General features: G+C 47.7%; 1 protein-coding gene across 1 annotated transcript; it reads left to right on the top strand.

Annotated features, from left to right (window-relative positions):
- The first annotated feature begins 319 nt into the window (after positions 1 to 319).
- Positions 320 to 18,731, top strand: ERLIN1 (ER lipid raft associated 1). Its single transcript, XM_069795957.1, has 11 exons — positions 320 to 527; positions 1,819 to 1,900; positions 2,431 to 2,477; positions 8,273 to 8,334; positions 9,258 to 9,383; positions 10,563 to 10,636; positions 15,813 to 15,871; positions 16,934 to 17,025; positions 17,587 to 17,676; positions 17,995 to 18,074; positions 18,249 to 18,731. Exons 1-11 carry the CDS (start codon positions 415 to 417, stop codon positions 18,465 to 18,467), a joined length of 1,044 nt encoding a protein of 347 aa, XP_069652058.1. The 5' UTR covers positions 320 to 414; the 3' UTR covers positions 18,468 to 18,731.
- Positions 18,732 to 21,774: the final 3,043 nt, after the last annotated feature.

Below are 21,774 nucleotides of genomic sequence, written 5' to 3'. Positions count from 1 at the left end.
CGGGGCCGGGGGAGCCCCGGGCCGCTGCGGTGGGCGCCGGCGGGCCCGGCCGGGGAGCAGCCCGCCGGTCACCGGTGCAGCGGGTGTGCCCGCGTCCTTCCGCCGCGGGGAGGGGTTGGGGGGGGTGGCGGAATCTCGTCAGCCGCCGTGCGCCTTCGGCCGCGGCGTTCCGCCCGCTGTAATTAGCGTGAGGGGGTGACGCGGCCTCGAGGAGAGCGGGTCCGCCGGGTGCTGCGAGTGAGGACGTTCCCTGGCTTTTTGGGCCCAAAAGCTGAGTAGGTTTTGCTGTTGGAAAAGGGGCAGAGACACCATCGGAGAGGACCTTCATGCAGGCGGCAGATACACGGTGCCCCATCGTCCAGGCGACGTGCTGCTCCGGGTGGTGACGGCCCGTGTCCCGCAGGTGATGTGAGGATGACCATGGCCCAGGCTGGAGCCGTAGTTGCAGCTGCCACGGGACTCCTCGTCTTCTTCCTGTACTCCTCCATCCACAAGGTCGAGGAGGGGCACCTGGCTGTCTATTACAGGTACTGTTCCCTGCCAGCGCCTTGAAGGCTCCTGTAGCCTTCCCTAGGTTTCTTTCTCTCAGCTGGGATTCGCCCCTGGCCCCAGATCACCTCGGGGGGTGATTGCTCTCTCTCTGTTTCCCTCCAGGTTTTGCCCTGAGGTGGGCCGACTGCGTTGTTTCTGCTCTCTTGCACCAGAAATGACATGGGCCTGGATAGCCTGGCTCTGGGCAAAACCATTATGAGTTTTGGTCTTTCTGCAGCCTCAGCTACTTTTCCTCACTCTCCTTTCTCCCTTTTTTCTGGGTCACAATTTTCATTTCAAAGCTTAGAGGACCAAAGCTTTTGGTCCGTCCAGTCTTTTCATGTCTGTTGATCTCTCCCTCTTACGTCGAGGGCTGTCACGTCTGTCCCAAGCCTGTTGGCCAGCCAGAGAGCCCGCTTTGTTGTTGCTTTGAAATGGGTCTTCTCCCTGGCTCTGGGCTGAATTTCACCTGGGGCTCATAGCTGCCCTGAATAGCATCTGTAGAGCAACTCGTTGTCAGTCCACAGCAGTGAGTGGTTACAGTCACTAAGTGAGACCTCTTGACTAGATTTGGCTTCACATTTGAATAAAGGAACAGAGAAATTCAGCAGCAACCTTTGTGCACATTTTGCCATTTCTGTTGTAGTTCTGTCATGTCTTTTCTATCCTTTGCGCTCACCACCATGGGCCAGTTTCCTTTGCACTGCTCTTCCCTTTTAATTATGAGTGTTCTGAACAGCACAGGCCCTTGCAGGACACTGCAGGAGACCTTACTGCACTACGAGGATCGATCACTTAGAGCTGTCCTCTGTCTCCTGTCTTTTAACAACCTGCCAGTCCTCGCAAGAGACTGCGGGTTTTCTTTGCACTTTGGGTAAGGGACTGTGCCGAATGCCTTGTGGAAATCCACACTGGCAGTATCACATCTAACTGCTGGATTTTTCCATGGTTACCAGTGAACTATTTAGAGAGGAAAATCTGTGTTCTTGGAGCTCTTTGCAATGATGGAAGAATTTAGCAATATTTGTCTTCTCTAAAAGTTAACTGTTCACAGGACTGAAGCAAATGATTGTCAAGTCGCAGCAGGCAAGTTTCATACTCAGTCAGCCCTTTTGTAGGGGAATTGGTGGCAAATTTGGTGCAGGTGAGTAATGTAATTTGCACTGCCACAGCTGTGACGCCTGGCAGTTTGAATGAGAGCGAGCAAGTACAAAGTCAGCACTTACTATTTTCCAGTTGCTTGAGCCTTTTCCCCATTTTTCTCTTTCTCTCTCTCTCTCTCTGTAGGGGTGGTGCGTTGTTAACTAGTCCGAGTGGACCAGGCTACCACATCATGCTCCCGTTCATTACCACTTTCAAATCCGTGCAGGTTAGTATCCACTCAGAAGAGGGTGAGTGGGAGCAGGTGTTGGTAGGGATATTGCTGGATGGGGGTGACTTGGGCAACTGGTGTTTGCAGAGGGGCTCAGTAGTGTGGTAGTCAGAGCAGCAGCCCCTAAGAAGCCCTTGGTTCCTTCTGCCTTAGGTGCCAGACCCATCTGTGCACGGGCACTTGTCCTTTTGGTGGAATCTCCACAATGTGCGTGTGTGTTGCTTGGGACAGGAGATGGCTTGCTCTGGGAGGACAGTCTGTGTTTGTGGCCCTAATTGTTTCCCAGGAGAGCTGCGGGCCTTAGTGCCACAGAAGCTGAGAGTAGGGGGACATGAGCACAGCTGCCTCTCTATCTCCCAAAAGGCAGTTGAAAAGAAGTCTGTCTTCTGCCCACACCTGCCAAAGTCAGCGAGGAGGTAGAGGACATGTTTTTGGCTCCGTGTTCCTTGTTGTGAGAGTCTGGGCACAGCATGATCTTCCTGGAGAATGGAGTGGTTTTGTGAGCACTGGTTGTCTTTTTATTTCAGACCACGTTGCAGACTGATGAAGTGAAAAATGTGCCTTGCGGGACAAGGTATGTTTTTCCTTTGTATTTCTTCTGGTGGTGAGCAGATGCACTCTATCATGTAGTTTGCAGCTAGTCGTTTACAGTGCTGTGACACAGAGGCTGAAAAGTAAAGACACATACCCTAAAATTAGTCCCAAACATAGACACACACATTATACTTGGAAATAATAGCACAGGAGGTATGGAAGGGAGGGCTCTTGCTTTCTCTGGTATTGATGTTCAGAGGGTATTTGCATTTATAGTGATATTCTCTTGATTTTTCTTGGTTTCTTCCCTTGATTATATCGATAGCTCGTTGCTTGTGCTTTGGTCTGCCCTCTGCTTTGTGGTGTTTCTAGACTGAATCTGGTGGCTAATACAAGTACTGACCCCAGCAGGAGGCAAAAGTAAATGGTGAATGGGAATCCTCCTGATGGGAGATGGCTCATTTAAAAAAAAAAAAAGCTCAAGAAAATGAGTCTCCTGGAATCGTTGGGGCATTTTTTTGAATTGACATTTCACCTGATGTAAAGAAAGAGTGAGAAAGAATAAAGAAGAATCCTGTGCATGGGTGGCATCTGGCTGCTTCGTAATTAAGCTGGTCCTTTTGTCAGCAAAGATCTGTATAGTTTTAACAAGCACAGCAGTAACCGAAAGAGAAGGCTAGTTGTTGGGTTGCAGATCCTGTTGTGTTGGTTCACTCAAGTTAAAGTGATGACCAAATCTGTTTCTTCAGGATAAAAACAAAAGTGATTCTCCTTGTCTTTTAGCTCTAGGGTACTCAATAATATTTTGGGCGGGGGGGGGGTGTTGTTTCTTTGGGGTTTTTTAAGTCACTATAACTTGAATGATGATGCACAATGACCGTGTTGAAATTAAAAGTTGAATGTTAGTGACAACGTTAATGAGGTAGAGTTAATTTTGATTTGGTTTAGCCCTTATTGAAATGAGATCTTGGAATATTCCTATAGCAACTCATCAGACATCACTTGAGTTTAAATATTAACATGGAGTTTTTGCAGGCCATAGCTGGTTTTAGTCTTAGACCTCAAACCTCTTTCAGGAGTGTCTGTAAATAATGCTAGTTCAGCGCTGCAGCCAGGGCTTTGTGGTCAGATGAAGAGTCTTTAGGTCAACTGAAGACTAATTGGAGGAGGGAGGAGTAAGTTAAAAGTTAAAGGCACAGTTAAAAATAAGTCATCAGAGCAGAGTTTTAGCAGCGTGTTTAATGGCAACTTTTAGCTCATACATAGCATAAATAGGGGTAATACTTCACCTGCTGGATGTTGTAAAACGGCATCACGTCTCTGGGCCAGGGATGGTGTCCATCTGTCCTGCAAGCCTTCTCAACAGACCAAGCAAAGCTTTCCACTGAGGCTTAACCACTTTAGATATACTGACAGTCAAAATTAAACTGTGCTGCTTTGACCCTGCTTGAGCAGGGAGGTTGGACAATACGACCTCCAGAGGTCCCTGCCAGCTTTGACCATTCTGTGTGTCTGTGATTTAGGAGCTAAATATTCTGTTTAATTCTGTATAGTTAGTTCGTTAAGTTCCTGTTACATTTTAGCATTGCAGGATTCAGTTGTGCAGTACAGGTGGTTGTGAAGTTACAGGTAATAAACATGCTTTAAAACACCAAACAGCTGGTGAAGTAGTTCTTAGTTAATAATTGAATACACTTCAGACCAAAGGTCCCAGTAGCTCTGTCCATTTTTAAGGTGTTACTGCAGGAGCCTTGACATTTGCTGCATTTGGAATCAAGGGCTGCAGCTGCTCCCTGCCAAAGCTTTGAATCCATGTTTCCATAATAAAACATTAGCTTATAATAACAAATGGATCAAATCTGAAATTTCACTCTCCTGGTTCAAAGTTCATTACAAGAATAGATCCTAAACAGTTTCAATTTCTGTAATTGTTTATTAAACCATCAGATTCTCTTCCACCATATTCATATTCCTGTTCCCTGTGTTCTCATCTCCATTGGGAAGCTTCTGAATGGTTGTGTGGGTGTCCCATCCCCAATTTCTGCCTTACCTGTTACATTTATACTTGACAGCATTAAGTGAATACGTTAAATACAGATTTTAAAATACTTTGGCACCAGATGACTGTTTTTCATAAAACAGCTGTCACCTCAGAGACAAAAACCATTTCATTACAGCAGGTAGAATATGTATCTGCTCTAAGCTGAGTTGCCTCTTGTGTCTGACATTCCTGACTTTCCCCAACAAGAAAATGTGTGCACAGTTCCTTGGAAAGTTCAGCAATTTCCTCACAGTGGGTCTGCTGATCTCCAAAAACTGATGGAAAATCAGTTCAGTAAACTAGTTTTAGAAGAGCAAAGTATTCCAAAGGACTGACTCGAAGAATTAATCAAGAAGGAATGTACTCACGAATGTATTAATTGTGGAATACAATAAATGGGTTGAAAATGGTGTTGTGCAAATATTGCATGAGAGAACTAGGTAAGTAGCATTTTTCTTACAAACTTGACTGGAAAGAATCACGCTAAGTGTTGTACAAGTTTTTACAGTGCCAGGAAACAGTAAATAGCCAGGACGCTCAAGCATTAGATGTTTTATTTGCAAAGGTGTGAGAGTCGTCTTGTGTTCGTGCTACAGATTGTTGGCAGGAACACAAACGGAGCACTGGAGGAATACTGTTCTGGAACAGGTCCCTGTTTGTTAGCCAGTCATGGAAAAATGTGTCACGAATATTGCAAGTGGATGTATTGCATTAATGCTGGTATCTCTAGACAGACCAGATCTCATCTTTAAGCCCAATTTTTACATGCTCTGATTGCCTAATCTGGTCTGGTCTTGTTTGTGGTCAGCTCTAGCAATAAGCATTAAACCTTCAGCTTTTTTTACAGCCCCTGTTTTATGGCAACGTCCTTCAGTTTTTCCCTTGTCTTCTCCTGGCCTGGCATAGGCTAAAATCCTGAAATACATGAGGCTTTCTAAGGTCTGCTGAAACGCCTGCTAGTGTATGTCAGTCCCCTGTACACTTTCACCTTGTTAGGCACTATTGCTGCTTAAACTTCTCTGAGGTGCACGTAGTCTAGGTGTTTATCATCTTTTCAGACTTCCTCTGTGTTTCTTCTTGTTCCTCTCTCTGACCAAAGAGCCTGCTCAACTCAGTGCTGCTCTGCCTGACCAGCCTCGTGAGCAGCTCTGCAGTGAGGACCTTGCGGGTGCAAGTAGCCCTTACAGAGGCTGCAAATGCCAGTGTTAGGCTGTGGAAACCGCTTTGGAGCGTTGCAAGCGCTGGGAATTTTCCCATGGGAGTCACCCTACCTTGCATCTGTCAAGAGGCAGGCTTTGGCAAACGAGGATGTTTTGAGAGTGGTAGTGGCTTGTTGAAGTGGAAAGAGTGCTGTCTGAGCCAGCGTCTAAGCCGCAGGTGCCAAAGGGCAAGTAAAAGAGCTGTGGATGATGAGAGGATTTGTACAATTCCAAGTCAACAAGGTGTGTGAATCGCCCCAAATTAGCGCATGATGCTCTGCCGAGGACGGTGTCTCCTGCACTCCAGGAGCTTACTAACGTCTTCTGGATCGGGCTGTTTGAGAGGAGGTCTTGTCTGAGATGCTCACTTTAAGATCAGAGTGTTACAGTTCAGTTTGGCTCCTGGGTTTACAGCAGCAGGTCCAGAGGGCTGTCCCCACTGCACAATATGAAAGGATGATGGCTCCAGCAGCTGGATAGATGGATGGAAAACGCAGCGTGTGCTTTGTAGGCTTAGTTTAAGCTTAAGCCCTCAGTGGGGAAATAGATGGCCAGTGTATTTGGGCTCTGAGTGGCACTGGTTTCCTCAAAGCCTGGCCAACAGGACTGATATAATTCACGTATACCCCACCCTGTTGACCCACCCTGGTTAAGGTCCTTGGCAGGGTTGCTGTAGGTAGTGTTGGTTGAATTGGACAGGCAGCAGGCAGTCCTCTCTGGTCTGAGGTGCCAGACTTTCTTGTGTGGGGGGTGATGAGGGGCTGTGGATGAGTCCTGTGTAGGAGACAGATTGTCTCAGGTGCTCTCTTTTTTTTCCTTAAAACATCCCTGTAAAATTGAAATGCCAAAAGGACCCCAACATAAAGATGTGCAGTGGAGGAGATTCTGGTGGAAGAAGCCCACATGCTCTGCTTTGGTTCCTCACCAGGATATCTGGAAGATACCCCAAGGTGGTAGCTGGGTTTCCCTGTCCTGGTGGAGATGTCATAAGGTGACTGGAACAAATCAGGAGGATGAGAGCAGGTTTGGAAGATCCTGAGGAATGCTGTTGGATGTCACTTGCAACAATAAATAGTCATTTTATTCGATGTGATGGGACATGTTGGAGAAAAACACATACCGTACCGTTATAACTGCTTGTACAGCCTGACCTACCTATAAAGGATCCGTAAGCCTGTCTTATTTAAAAATAGTAATGGCTCTTAAGAGAGAGCCAGCAAGAATGCCCATGGCCTAAAGAGAAATCTTGAGTAAAAAAGAGATTAATACTCTTAGTAGTAGTATCTCACTGGGAAATGAGTCTCTCTTTAGCCACAGATATCTTTTGTGCTGGCTTATCCCTTCCAGCAGACAAGTTCAGTCCATCACCAATGTTTTTAGCTCGTAGGTTGCCATGAAGCAGGCCGGTTTGCAGAGTGAACGCAGGCTGTGCCTGGGAGACGTTTTTCTAAAAGACGACAGACACGGGCAAGTTCAGGTGACTTTTCTGCAGATGTAGCTTTCAACTGCCAGAGATTAAGATCTGCAAAATAAGAAACCAGGTTTGTCATGGGGAATACGTTTGAGTTAAAATACCACAGAGACTTAAGTTTGGAAATGTGGGAGGTCCACTTCTGGGGATCAGCTGTCTTTAAACAGTTTCTGCTAAAGCTTCTCGTTTGTGATTTGCCTTTGCCCTGAAGACAAAATTGCAAGAGAAAAGTGCTTTTAAAATATGCTCTCAAGAGACTTATGAGCTTATGTTGAAAATTAAGGGGTTTTTTTCTTCACTGTAGAATTTTTGCTTTTCTCCAGTGTCACAGGTATCCAGGGGTGGGCATGACCTGCTGAAAGCCACAACAGTAAGAGCAGAGGCTGGGATCAAGCCCTACCTCTGATTCTCTGTTTTCTCTGCCGGTCCAGCAGCACATGATCCCCTGGGGAGTGGACTGCCAGCAGGCTTCTTCCAATGAGGTGTCTGGAGCTTCTTGACAGTGCACATGCCTGGGCGCATGTGCACGGTTGTGGTGTTTAACTATAGGGAGCTGTTTGCAATGTGACATTGAAGCAGGGATCATGAATTAAAGTCTGTTACATGCTTTGTTTCTTCCTTTCTAACAGGAGCCTTGTCAAGTTCCTGCTGGAGTTAGTAAATACATGAACTTAAACTAAGGGTTTTTCTATTTCAAATGTATGTGCTGTCTAGAAGAGCTGCGGTGCATCTGCAGTTTGACTCTGCTCTGCTGCTTGCAGGTGTCATCTGCTGTCTTTGTTGCCTTACCTTCATCGTGCTGGACTCCTCCTTTCTGACAGTTGCAGCTACATTCCTGTTCAAAAATGTTTTCCTTTTGCTGGCTAAGTAGGAGATAACAAAGTGAAATGAAAGTGCTTTGCAGACTTGCTGGAGCATGCTTTTGATTTATGCAGAGAGAGGGACCAGTCTGTACATAGCTGGGGTTTGCTGCCATCTAATTGCAAAAAGCTTAACAAGTCAGAATTGTTCTGGGTAAGTTTAGTAGAATTTAGTAAAAGAGGGATGAAGACAACTTTGCTTTAAATGTGGACCACTGTTAACAGTTGCAGTAATAATCCATGAATTCTCTTTTTCACTTATAGTGGTGGTGTTATGATCTACATTGACCGAATAGAAGTTGTGAATAAATTGGCACCATATGCAGGTATTTCCCGTCCTGTTTCAACAAGCAGCACTGTGACTGTCTTCACTCATCCTGTAGCAGCTCTATCTTGATTTGCAAGGCTTCCATTTTCTGTGTCTTGTTATCCTTATGGTTCCCAGTACTGTAGCACTTAGTTTCATGCATGTGTCTGAAAGCTTTTCGAAAAGCCACAGATTTTCAAAGTTGAAGAGAAATTCTAGGATTTCTTCTCCCCTGTATGTTTAGAAATGCGAAGGGTGCTCAAGCAATCCTATTTCTTGCTGCTGAAGGGGAGACCACCTGTGAAACTAAATACATGGGACAAGGCCCCCAGGTGCTTTCCAGCTCAGCTGCTGGGAAAATTACAAAGGAAGAGCCCTTGTAGAAACCTCTTACCTTCTTGTTTCACCAGCTGCTGAACCAAAGACCCAGATAGCTTTTTTTTTTTTTTTTTTCAGCAGCATAGCTTAATGCAAAATGCTACTGTTACTGAGGCATTGAAGAGGGAATTCATGTTATAATTGTGGGAATGATACTTGTTTTCTCTCTATAGTAGTATTTGCTCCTATGCATTCAGGTCCTGGACAGGCTTTACTGTTTCATTTGTTTATGCAGATCATAAAACAGGACTGTGCAGTATATCTTGCTGTAATTACTCTGCTCTTTGAAGTCATACAATCCCAGCAGTGCTGGTGGAGGGGACCTCTGCAGGTATCTCCTCTGACCTCCCTCCCACTCACAGCAGGCTTCTCACTAGCAGCTGGGCAGGGCAGCTGTGATTTTGTCCAGCCAAGTCCTGAAAACTCCCAAGGATGGAGATCCCCCACTCACCTGTCCCAGTGCTGCACTACTTTCCTAATACTCTGAGCTTTTGTTTTGTGGTTGTGGCATTACGAAAGCAGTTATGTCGGTGGTAACCTGTGATAATTTTCTTACTTCCTCAGTGTACGATATTGTAAGAAACTACACTGCAGACTACGATAAGACTTTGATCTTCAATAAAATTCATCATGAGCTGAATCAATTCTGCAGTGCCCATACCCTGCAGGAAGTATACATTGAGCTGTTCGGTAAGTGGGTGGCAGCTGGATGTACCCACCAAAGGCTGTGTAATCTCCCTCTTCTGCTGTGGAATGTGTTACAGCAAGCCCCTGTGAGCAAACAGCCACTGTGCTGGAGCTGCAGTCTAGAGTCCAGCTCCTGAGATATCCATATGCTATTTCCCATGTGACTTGACTCTTGAATGATTCACATTTCTTTGTCTTTCCACATCTGCACGTGGGAATTTGATTTCAGTCCTTTTCCGCTTAGGACTGAATTCTGGACGCACAAAGTAGCCACTTTGCTGTTGTGCGTGCAGCCATGCCCATTGCCTTCACTATGATGATGGTTTTGTCTTGTCTACTACTTTTAGGCCCCTGTTCTGTTGCTGAATTTACTTTTTTTTATTTTAAAAGCTGCTTTCTGGCTGTATTTAGCAAGTGAGAGCAGGAAGGGACATGCTCTCAGTTCATTGCAATGCTCTAGTTTTTCACAAGGGGGTAGCAGTGGTTCAGGAATGAGCCAATCTAATGGTCTGCTTCTTGGTAGCTGCCCGTGCCCCCAAAGACATAACAGTATCATGTTCCTTCTTGACTGGCAGAGCAGGGGAAGACAGGTTTATGGAAGATAAAAGGTTGTCAGAGTTTTAATATTAAGAGACTGTAAATGCTTGAATGCTGTAGTCAAACTTGCCAAATATCTGTAGTCAGAAGTTTCCTGGTAGTACATGCAGCTTCATCCCTTCATAACTGGCCATTTCTGTGGAAGGATCTTCTTGGAGCTTGGAAGTGACACAGTGCATTTTTTTCAGTAGCAGGTACTGGATCCTGCAGGTTACTAGAGACTTAAGGCAGAGCTTGCCACTGGCAGCAGGGTTGGTGTGGCTCTAGCTAGGAAGGGATAGACTTCTACCACAGGCTCTAGGTGCTTTTTCTTGCAGAGATGCTGAAAGCTATTTGCCCTTAGCTCACATACCATGAATTCATCAACAGCTGAACCTTTCTAGAGACACTAGCGTGTGACTCTCCATTCGTGAACAATTTCCAGAGGATATATGAAGGGAAACAATGTACTGAATGATCTCAAAAGCATCTTTATCTTACACCATAGACATACCTGCTCTTCAAGGCCAGCTGACTCTCTGCCACATAAGCTGTAGGAGAAAAGATGGTAAGCTAAGTGGTCTCTTTCTTGTCCTCCAAACACAGATCAGATAGATGAGAATCTGAAGTTGGCCCTGCAGAAAGATCTCAATGTCATGGCACCAGGTCTCACTATCCAGGTAGGTTCATTCCCTGACAAAGATTATTCTTTTTTCCACTTTGCATATGCTCACCTTTCACTAGATTAAGTTTCTTGCTTCTGTGTTCCACATAATGTGAAATAGTTGAGCCTTGAGTTGAGGTTTGTCAGCTGTCCAAATGACAGTGACCACTTCTAAGTACTGGTTTTATGTTAAGGGAAGACCTGCAGGATAGAGAAAAGGACCTTTTAGGCCACAGACCTGCAGGTATTGGATTTAATTTTCAAAGAGCAAGAAATAGTTTTTATTTAAACTACCTTTGGCACCTCTGCAGAGCTGGGTGCTCGAGTGTGCTAGCGCAGTTCCTACAGATAATTGAGAAAGAAAAGAGATCTTCCTCTTTTCTGCGCTTGTGCCAGAGATAAGCAAAGATGTTATATCCCAAGTGATTTTCTGCTTATGCTTCATGTTAGAAAATCATGTTTAATCTTAGCCGGGCTACAGGATATACTGGCTTTTTGGCATGTTGAAGTTCAGGACAACGAACTGGGAAAATTATACCTTAGGCTCACAAGGGCTAAGATGGAAATCTCTGGAGATTTCCACTGAAGGGATGAGTGACACCAAATCTGTTTTGCCTTTTCTGTTGCCACATTTAGCTAGGCTGGCTGGCTGTGTGCAGGGAGGGGAAGCCTCACGTTGACAGCACATGTAATGCTACCATAAATACTGTCTGCTTTTGCTCATTTGTGCATAAGCTAGCTCTGTTTTGATGAGGGTGAACCACAGGCAGTGTCTTACCACAAAGAAATTGAGATGGCACCACTCTTCCAAATATCTAAGTTAACTTGCCTTGTACATTGTAGAGTGATTTCCTACAAAAATTCATCATCAGTCAAAATTATCATCATAACATAAAGACCCTTTTTGATCTCAGGGTATGGAAGGGCGTAAGCAAAACTCATGGCTCTTTGCTGGGAGGTGTTAACGACAGAGCTAAATCTGATCTTCAGTGTATGCTACCCCTTCTCAATTTGCCATGCTCAATCTTCACTGTTGGTCAAAAGTTGAAGGATATCCTGCCTGCATCAGCCCCGCCTGACCTCCCCAGACCACCAGCTTGAAGAGGTCCCGTAACTAGTGAGGAAAGTGGTTCATCTGTAGTACTTAAGAGACGGTGTGATCCTGCCCTTCTGTTCCTGTTGTTCCCTTTCAAAACAGAGCTGCACTCTTGTCTCCAGTGAAAATGTGCCTTAGCATAAAACTCTGCTGTGTTGCTGTGTCTCTTGTCAGGAAATACCCTGCTCCATCGGTGAAGAGCTGAGCTTTCTTTAAACTCTACATATGCAGCTATGTAACCCAGATTAACTTAACTGTACCTAGAACTGAATTGTTTTCTGAGCTCTAAGGGAAATAATTCTGTATTTGGGCATAGTGCTTTCCTCTTGAAGAGCTTGTTTGCATGCATGAGTACTTCAGAGATCACTGACAATTCATTTTTGAAAGAAGTGACACAGAAAACAATTATTGAAAAGATGCTGTTAGAGGAAATTAACAGCATTTTTTTTTTCTAGGTTTATTAAAACTATTTAGTGTATATGAACCCTTCACAAGCCCTCCACCTTGCCTGATACAAAACTTTCTTTCCTAACTGTCATGGTGACCACAGCCTGAAGAGAAGTGGAGGCCAGTGGACAGTAAGAAGTGTCGTAGGGGAGGCTCCTGCACTTTCCCCCTGTGAAAGCAGCACAAGTGTCTTGTCTCAAGTGTCTGGACAAACACACACATCCCGGGAAACAAACCTGAGAAACTGGAAGTCCATGCACGTTTGCAGTCCTGGGGCCTGGTGGGATAGCTCATGTGAGTGCTGTGCTGCTGTGGATGTGTACAGGCTCTCTAGGGAAGACGGGCTGAGAAGGTGAGGCAGCAGGGTGGTACTGTCTGCAAAGGACTGGATCAGATCATGTGGAGCTTTGCTTTGGGATGGGTGATGAACAGCTGAGATAGGAGCCAGTATAGGTAAGAATCAGACCAACTTGGAGAACCACATGATCCTTGTCTGCTGCAGATCACCCAGTTAGTAAGATGAAGTAGGTAAAGCTGCCTGTAGAAGACCAGAGGAAGCCTCATGATCACAGACCCTAGTTCTCATGGCGGTCTCTGATCACCTCAGTGTCTGCTGGAAGGGCAATAAGGCTGGGTGCAAGCCATGCTGGACGTTTCTGAAGGGTGTTGAACACAGGTTTTGGCACTGGTGAGTAAAGCTAATTGAGAGAGGTGCTCTGCTGGACCATTTAGAAACAAGGAAGAACTGGTTGAGAGGTGAAGTCTGATAGTAGTGTGAGCTGTAGCAGCTGTAAGGTGGTGAGTTCAAGGTCCTCGGAGGAGTGAGGTGAACAGGGGAATTATGGGCCTGGGCTTAAGAAGGACAGAACTCAGTTTGTGCGAGATGTGCCTGGCAGGGTCCTGTGGGAGACTGCCATGGTCAGCAAAGGAGGCCAGCAGGCCCCACTTTATTGCCAAGGACATTCCAAAGCATGGAAAGTCAAGCAGGTGAGACAGACAGGAGTCTGGCGTGGATGAGCAAGGAGCTCGTGACTGAGCTGGAAAGCAAAAAGGAAACTCACAAAACATGGAGAAGGGATAGATGATCTAGGAGGAATAAGGCTGGTTGAACTGAGAGCACAGGGACAGAGTTAGGAAACCAAAGCTCAGCTGGACTTGGACCTAATGATGGCTGTGTAGGGCAACATAGAGGGCCTCTGAGGAGCATGCACAGCAAAATGAAGGCCAAGTAAGCTGTGGAGCAGGGGACATAGTGACCAAGGATGTGGAAAAAGCTGAAGTACTCAACACCTTCTTTCACTTCTTTCTGGCAAGGTCTGCCCTTGGGCCTCCCCGTTCCTTACCCTAGCAGCAGAGTCTGCAGAGGTGAAGTATTACCCACAGTGGAGGACAACTGAGCAGGTGGACACACAAGTCTTTGGAACCAGGTGGGATACATCCCAGGGTGCTGAGCTGCTGGCCCACACCATTGTGAAGCCACTCTCTTATCTTTGAAAGATGGCAGTGGTCAGGGGAGGTCCCTAATAACTGGAAATAGGCAAATGTCACACCCATATTCAAGGAGGAGGATCAACAGGAGAGGAGAATACCAGCAGCCTATTCCCATTCTCTGCAATATTTACATTGCCATCTCAGTGGCTTTCAGCTGCACCCTCCGGTTTGTTGGTATCCCTTATACTGGGTTCCCCACACGGGAATAAAAATTGCCTTCAACCTGCTGCTGAGCCTTTGCCAGTGCAGCTCAGGATGTGGCTGGACTTCATGGCCACAGTGAAAAGACACTGTCATATAGTCAACTTGTCTTTTGATTCCTTCATGCTCTTTTTTGCAAAGCTGTTGCTCAGCCAGTTAGTCCCAGCATCTCCCAATGCCTTAACATTTGATTATTAACAATATTGACAGTGCACAGTAGTGTCTCCATCTAGTAGATTAAGTAGATTTCACCATTAAATAGATTGAGCCATTGGCTTGAAAAAGAAGCAGCTAGTGGAGGTTTTCAAAGACCTGGCAGCTTTCCTGATTACAAAGGAATCTTTGCCCATGTTGGAAAAGCCATGCTTCTGGAAACTGATCTTTGGTTTGGTGCAGGGGGTATTACGGAGGTAGAAAGGATATCCCCCTGCACGCCCTGCAGTAGCTGGTGAGGTGAACTTTCTGCATGCGGTACCTTTCTAGGGACTTGGAGAGGCTTTGCTCCTGGTAGGAGCTTAGAAAAATCCTTTCACTGAAGAATGTTCTGGTCTGATGTCCCATAAATCTGCTTTCTTTGCTTGTTCAGAGAAGCAGCAGAATTGCGGTTGTTTGGCCTGGAGAGAGAAGGCTCCAGGGAGACCTTATTGTGGCCTTTCAATATGTGAAGAGGGCTTATAAAAAAGGCAGAGAAAGACTTTTTACCAAGGCCTGTAGTGGCAGGACAAGGGACAACAGTTTTAAACTGAAAGAGGGTAGGTTTAGATTGGATATAAGAAAGAAATGTTGTATGATGAGGGCGGTGAGACACTGGAACAGGTTGCCCAGAGAAGTTGCGGATGCCCCATCATTGGAAGTGTTCAAGGTCAGGTTGGACAGGGCTTTTAGCTACCTGCCCATGGCAGGAGGGGGTTGGACTATATGACCTTGGCAGATCCCTTCCAACCCAAACTGTTCTGTGATTCCTAAGTGTCCTGCTTTGATGACAGGCTGGCTCCTTCTCCCCAGGCATGGTGTTTGCTGGGACCAGGGTGTCTGTCACATGGAAACAGTTCTCTTTTCTCACAGCATATAAAGACTTGCCTGGATGTGTCCATATCCCATTCCCCTCTGTGGAAGCCCCTTGGTTCTTCGCAGACTTACCCCAGAGAGAAGCAGCAGATTCAGCACTGGATCTACAGTGAAGATGGAGCAGGAGGGCTGTGAAGCAATTGTACAGCCGTGGCTGTGAATCTGCATCTCCCAAAGCTCACTGATGAGCCACACAACATGCCAACTGAACAGCAGTAGCTCCTGGTCCAGCCTCTGAAGGTGTTTCCCTCATATTTCAGAGAGAGTCCTCTGCAGAGCAGTTTAGCATCTGTCTCTGGCACATATCTGAGTTGTGGAGTCAGCATCACCATGAACATCACTCCTGATGATCCACAGTTGCAAACAACAGCTGCCACCCGTGCCCTGCTGCTCTCCCCTGTCTTCATTGCTATGTCTCTCATTGCATGGTTGGTTTTGCAAGCTTTTCTCTTGGAAATCCATTCCTGAGCTTGTAGCCCTGCCTCTTTTGCAAGTCTTGCTCCTGCGATTTAATTTTATTGGGTTGTGAGCTCCTTTCTTGAGCAGTACTTTGGGGAGCGTTGTCTGGTGATGTTTGAAGAGTGTTTGGAGTCAAGAACTAGGCTTCTTTTAACAAAGGTGATGGACCTCTTTAGCGTCTACTCCACAGGTCTTACTTGATCATTTAGGTGCCATCAAAGGTGTGAAGACAGCAAATACATGTCGCACCTCTGTGAGAGTGGCTGTGCTCAGCTGTGTTGTACAAGAGGATTGGGAACCATTATGTGTGCTCTTGGATCAATGTGGAAATGTCCCGAGCACTACAGCTAGTTTTGCAAAGACATCTCTTAGTTATGCAGCTCACATCAAAATGTTTAGTTTAAAATGCAACCATTTATTTTTTTCATAGGCTGTGCGTGTTACAAAACCCAAAATCCCAGAAGCTATCCGAAGAAATTTTGAGCTAATGTGAGTAGCTGTACATAAAATTGTATTAATTGGTTTTGAGGGTCCAGCACAGGCATAATGCTATTAGAAAGCTCTTATCTGGTGCTCAGAGGGTGAGAGGCGGGCTCTAGTCAGTGTGTGCTTGGCTGGGTGCACTTGTGCATTCTGTTTCTCCATTTCCATAGCTCTTTCACCTTGAAGCCTTTCAGTCCTTCACAAAGATGGTTGTTAGCATGTACAGAGTCTGTATCAAGGCTATGTTCCTACTTCTTTATGTAAAAGCAACACTGATGTGCTATAGAGAACCTGTAGAAGACTCATAAACTGAATTCAGGGCTCAGGGGTCTTGATGTCTCACCCGTAAGCTCCCCTCCAGCAAACTCAGAGAATTGCACAGATTTTAGTCTGGTTTGTACCCATGGAGATCTCCTGTCCAAGTCCTTTCCCAAAGCAGGGCCAGCGCCACAGCTGCAGCAGGTCACTGGGGACCGAGTCTGGGTGAGTCGGGGCATCGCCAGGGATGGGGATCCCCCACTGCTCAGGGCCCTGTCCCTGGGACACCCAGCTTGCATAGGGACAGGCTGTTTCCTTGGGGCCAGACAGGGTTTCCCGTGCTGCAGCTGTGCCGGTGCCTCTGGGGCCCTCGCTGTGCCCCTCCAAGCAGAGTCTGGCCCCGGCATCTCCAGGACCCCATTGGGCAGGGGGAGATGTTGGATCCCCCTTCACCTCCTTGTCTCTGTCTGAGCAAGTGCAGTTCCCGCAGTCTCTCCTCGTACGCCCTGGCCTCCACCCCACACCTGCAGTAGCCTTGCACCGGACTCACTCCTCATCCTGAGGGCCTCAAACTGTATATAGCATCCAGATGTGGCCTCACCAGTGCCAGATAGAGAGGGGGAATAATCCCTTCCTTTGACCTGCTGGCTACACTTGTGCTCATACAGCTGAAGACAGAACTAGTTCTCATGGTTGTGAGGACATGATGCTGGCAATTGGTTGGCTTCTTGTCCCCCGGCCTCTCATGCCCTGGTTTGCAGAGCTGCTCCCCAGCACCGTTTCCCTGTGATATCATTTCTCACCCTGCAGGGAGGCTGAGAAGACCAAGCTGCTTATAGCAGCCCAGAAGCAGAAGGTAGTAGAGAAGGAGGCAGAGACAGACCGGAAGAAAGCGCTTATTGGTATGTTACCAGTTGGGAGTACTAGTGGATGGGGTCCAGATTGAATTTCCATTCCTACATCCCCCTGTAAGCCAAGGTAGGACATTGTCTTGCATGGCTGACAGCTCCCTCAAGGAGGCATGGCCAGGCTGCACCAACAGTCATTTAGAAAATATGAGTGTTTGTGTTGCTGTATCTACCTCCCATCTCCCTCCCCATAGCAGCAGAGCAGTGAACACCTCTGTCCTGCAGTGGGGCTTCTGCTACAGCAGGCCAAGAGGTAACAGCTCTGCCAGAAAAACTGCTTGGGCTTGAAGCTATGTGTCCCTGTGCCAGGGGGACTCACACTTGTAAAAGAGATGTCAACCAGTGCAACTCTAGAAACATCAATCAGGACTGTGGGTTTTTTCTGTAATTGTATTGCTTGGAATACAAACTGGCACTGTAGGATCTGAGCAGAAAGGGAGGCAGCAGAGAGCAAACTGCTTATGTGGCAGATTCTGTGACCAGGTGCTGGGGTCAGGATGCTGATGCTCAAGCCCTGAGAAGTGAATGTCTGAGCTGAGCCTATTGTGATTGCAGAGGCGGAGAAGGCTGCTCAGGTGGCAAGGATTCACTATCAACAGAAGATTATGGAGAAGGAAACAGAGAAGCGAATTTCTGAGATTGAAGGTAACTGTGCTGCTGGGCTCATCTTCCAGCTAAAGGTGGTGACAGGCAGAGGAACCTCAGAACTGGGCTCACAGGCATTGTCACCCTGCAAAAATAATAAAGGGTACAGTAGCGCAAGGTTATGCACTGGGGTCATTCCTCCCCTTTGCAGGTGCCTCTCCAAGAAGCCAGCAGTGCAGGTATGTGGCCAGCCAAGCTGTGTCATGAGCACACCTGGGTCAGCTCATCCCCATGCAGCAAAGGCTCAGGTGTTTGATATGATGGGGCTATTCACTTGCTAATGCTTCTTCTCCTGTCTGTCCTCTGTTGCTGTGTTAGATGCTGCATTCCTAGCAAGAGAGAGAGCAAAAGCTGATGCGGAGTACTACACTGCTCGGAAGCTGGCTGATTCCAACAAGGTGAGGACTTCCTTACTCTTTTTCTCTGCGCAGGAGATTAGGTTCAGGTGGGCAGCACTGGAAAAACACTTGATTTAACAGCCCACATCCCAGGAAGCAGCTGCTTGAGATGAAGTCTAATGATATGGGGCCCAGAAGGTTGGCTCTTACAGTCTCTGGTTTCTCTTTTTGTAGCTGAAACTTACCCCTGAGTATCTGGAACTAATGAAATATCAAGCAATAGCTGCAAACAGCAAGCTGTATTTTGGTGACCGCATCCCTAACGTGTTTCTGGATTCCTGTGCCTTCCAGCAAGCTAATCTGAGGACTGCACAAGAAACCAGCCTTCCTTCACAGGAGGCCCCGGAGACCTCTGGAGAAAGCCACCTCAGAGCAAAGGAAAGCACTGGCTGACAGAAGTGGAAAGATACCTGGTATAGCTCAACAGCTAGCCCAGCTGTGAATGGGGATGTTGCCCTGTGCTGGTGGGGCGGATGCAGCGCATGCATGGACATCTTGTGTATAGGTGGCAGTTGGGTTGATTTTCTTCTAGCAACACATTGCAAGTGCTCTGCCTCTTCCGTTTCTTCCCCTATTAAATTGGTGCTTCCAAATGAGGGATAATCCTGTATTAACATACCTATACTGGAATATTAAAAGACAGACACCAGGAAAGCCTTCCCGCAGTAGGTGCAATTATTTAGCAAGCATTGCTCCGGAGGTAGGAGATGTGGCTTTGAGTGCTATGTTACCGCACACTGGCTGTTCCCCAGTGCTCCTTGCTGAGGCCGAGCGAAGAGGTTTCCTTTGTCCTGCTGATGAAGCTTCGCTTTGTGGACTCTGAGGCAGGTTTCTACTGGTGTGATCTAACTCTTCTCAAGGACTTCAGTGGAGTGGGCTCTCCTTGGCCAGCACAGGCTGCATGTTCCTGCTCAGGACAAGGCCTGGTGACAGGACAAGTGGTTTGGTGTGGAATAGGTTATTTGAATAGGATCTGCATAGCCATAATCTTCTTTCCTGTAGGCAGTGGCACTTCAATAACAACTTGGAGCAAGCAATCTCTAACAGGCTTCTGTAACTCCTTTCCAAGCAAGAGTCTCATGCTGGCAGCCCATGACTGACTGTAGTATGTTTCAGCTGGGTGGCTGGGTCTCAACCTTGCACCCTAAACCAGATTTCAGAGTGCATGGAGCATCTCCAAGCAGCTGGTAACAGAGCTGGGAAATGTTTGCTCAGACCCCAGTGTCCCTGTAGGCCTTTTCACCAGGGAGAGGGGGCTGAATTTCCACTGCTCTGCCTTGCTGGCAAAGTGAAGGGGAAGAGAAGAGTGAAGAGACCCTGCTCTGCAGCAGATCAGATGTTTGACACCTCACCTGCAAAGTAGGTGAGGCATCACTGCTCCCCAGTGTGAAATCCACCACTCCAGGAAGAAGTGGGACCTGCCTCATGTGTCCTTGAACAGTTGCGGTGGGGAGTCTCACGCTGGTCCTCTTATCACTGGTCAGGCTTTGCTGCATCACAGGGCTTTTAACTCAGGAGCAGTACTGGCAGGAGGATCTTTTCTCCTGGTGTGTGTTGTAATACATCCAACCCCTGCTCCCTGTGTGCTACTGCTGAGCGAGACAGACAGATGTGTTCCAAGGGGGGAAATCTGCTGGTACGATCTGCTTTCCTCTTTCCCCTCTCCTCCCCTTTGCCTGCGAGGACATGCTTGTTTCTAGGACCTGTTTCTCGTGTTCTGTGGCGATACCAGAAGACAATGACTGGGGAAGCAACTGGAAAGAGCTTGAGCTGGATGCATTGCCTGCGTCTGAACCTACCATATGTTCAGAGACTGCCTCTCCTCTGCCAGCCTGGGATATCTATACATTCATCCTGCTTTCCTGTCCCCTCAGGTGCAGCCATATGCAGTGCCTCAGCCCTGGCGCAGTTCACCAGATGGGTCCGTTGGTGGTGATGGGCTGGCTGGTGCTGGCGTTATCTTCTGTCCCTGGCACCATCTGGGGCTGGCTGGTGCTGGCGTTATCTTCTGTCCCTGGCACCATCTGCAGCCTTGTGGCAAGGGGAGGAACATGCTTGGCTTTTGCCTTGGTGAAACATTCAACCCAAAATGAATGGCCTGAACTTCACCTCTGCTAATGATTGCCCCAAATGAGTTGTGTGGGCTTCAGGCTTTCCAGTGCTGTTTTCCTATCCTGTGTGGCTTGACTCGGAAGATGGCAGTGTCTCTCCTCAAGGAAGTCTGGTAACATATGGTGCCTTACGCTGTCTCATCTCCTGCTCTGGCTGCCTCTCCATCTCTGGGGCGGAGCAGGGATGCATTGACCCTGCCTCTTCTGCTGCCACTGCTGGCCAGCTTGGGTAATACATGACTGTGGGACTTCGCAGCAGTTTCAGATGGTCTGTCTTTCCTCTCTCTGTCTGCAAACTCCTAAGGGCCCAGTTGGTGCTCTGCTTGAAGATATCAGCTCTTCTTCAAACCCAGCCACAGCAGGAGCCAGGGACCAGGACCCTGCCCCAGTGAGAGGCCAGCTGAAGGAGCTGAGCACCAATCCCAGCTTCCAGGGAGGTTATGCATGAGCATGCTTACTTGTGCTCTGAGGGTGGGAGGAAGGGTACTGCAGTCACCAGGAGGAGAGGTTTCTCCATTTTTTGCTGTAGACACCTGGTGCACAGGGATTCTGGCACAGCCATGTGCCTTGCAGGTCCCAGCCTGGGGAATGGTGAGCTGAGGTTTTGCGTTGGGGGCTCATGTCTTCACCTGCCAAAGGCTTGGGCAAACAGTACCCTCCTGGTGCAGAGCAGCCTTTGAAGGATGCTGGTGGGCAGAGGAGGAGGAAGGGTGTCTGTATGTCACAACGGAAGGCAGCTCAGCCAGCTGGAGCCCATGGCTAATGGCAGGAGAGCAGTGGGCAGCCACAGTATTGGCCCCACCAGACCCTGCAGTGCCCCCCTAGGGGAAGGGTACCAGGGCACAGAGGGCATGGCAGCATATTTTGTAGCTGTGGTGTTCAAAATGTCTGCTGGAAGTACTTTTGACTTGCCAGGTCCCCTTTTTCCTGTGGGAGGGGGGAGTTGCATCTCTTCGACCCTCCACCTCCTTGGTGTTGCTGGCTTGCAGCAGGCGCTTTGCAGCAGAAACACGGCCTATCCTCGCTCCAGCAGCAGCCAGTTTGGTTGAATTTTGAGACAAAGGCAGGCTTTTTAGAACAGAAGCACTGCTGGATGTGATGTCGACTTGTCTCCATGTTGTACGCACTGGGGTTGGGCACTACCCAGTGCTTGCATAAAACCCTGGGCATCAGGCTGGGTGGACAGGGTAGATTCTGCCAGCCTGCAGATGACAGGAAGGAAGGGCATGAGGGGAACCACTAGAAGCAATAACCAGGCAGCTCACAGCTTGAGTGCAGTGATCAGGGTGAGATCCCAGTGCAGGGAGCAGGAAAACCATCCAGGCCGGATTTCTTCCCTTTGGATCTGAGCCTTGCTGGGCAGCCAGGTAGATTTGCTGTTAAATGCTGTTAAATTTGCTGGCTAAACGTCATCCTCCTCTGGTTGGGTATGCATCAGCCACCTCGTACCTGTGTGGTCTGAGGGACACTGGGGGCTGCTCCTGCAGTTTGAAGTCCTGCAGCAACATGTGCATGATTCTCAGTGCCTTCTGCGAAAGCCTCCTCCATCCCTCTCTGCTTCCCCAGCCACCACTTCAGAAGCCTGAGTA

Source organism: Haliaeetus albicilla, chromosome 11, assembly GCF_947461875.1.
Source record: "Haliaeetus albicilla chromosome 11, bHalAlb1.1, whole genome shotgun sequence".
NCBI classification, from domain to species: Eukaryota; Metazoa; Chordata; class Aves; order Accipitriformes; family Accipitridae; genus Haliaeetus; species Haliaeetus albicilla.
The sequence above is the reverse complement of the archived record's forward strand: the minus strand, read 5'-3'. Positions and strand labels throughout refer to the sequence as shown.

What these genes read in the sequence shown, in the direction of transcription:
- ERLIN1 (XM_069795957.1), top strand. Translation starts at nt 415, where the DNA reads ATGACCATGGCCCAGGCTGGAGCCGTAGTTGCAGCTGCCACGGGACTC. An exon ending in AATGTGCCTTGCGGGACAAG is followed by an intron (nt 2,478 to 8,272) that starts GTATGTTTTTCC and finishes TTTCACTTATAG; the next exon opens with TGGTGGTGTTATGATCTACA. An exon ending in AGCTGGCTGATTCCAACAAG is followed by an intron (nt 18,075 to 18,248) that starts GTGAGGACTTCC and finishes CTCTTTTTGTAG; the next exon opens with CTGAAACTTACCCCTGAGTA.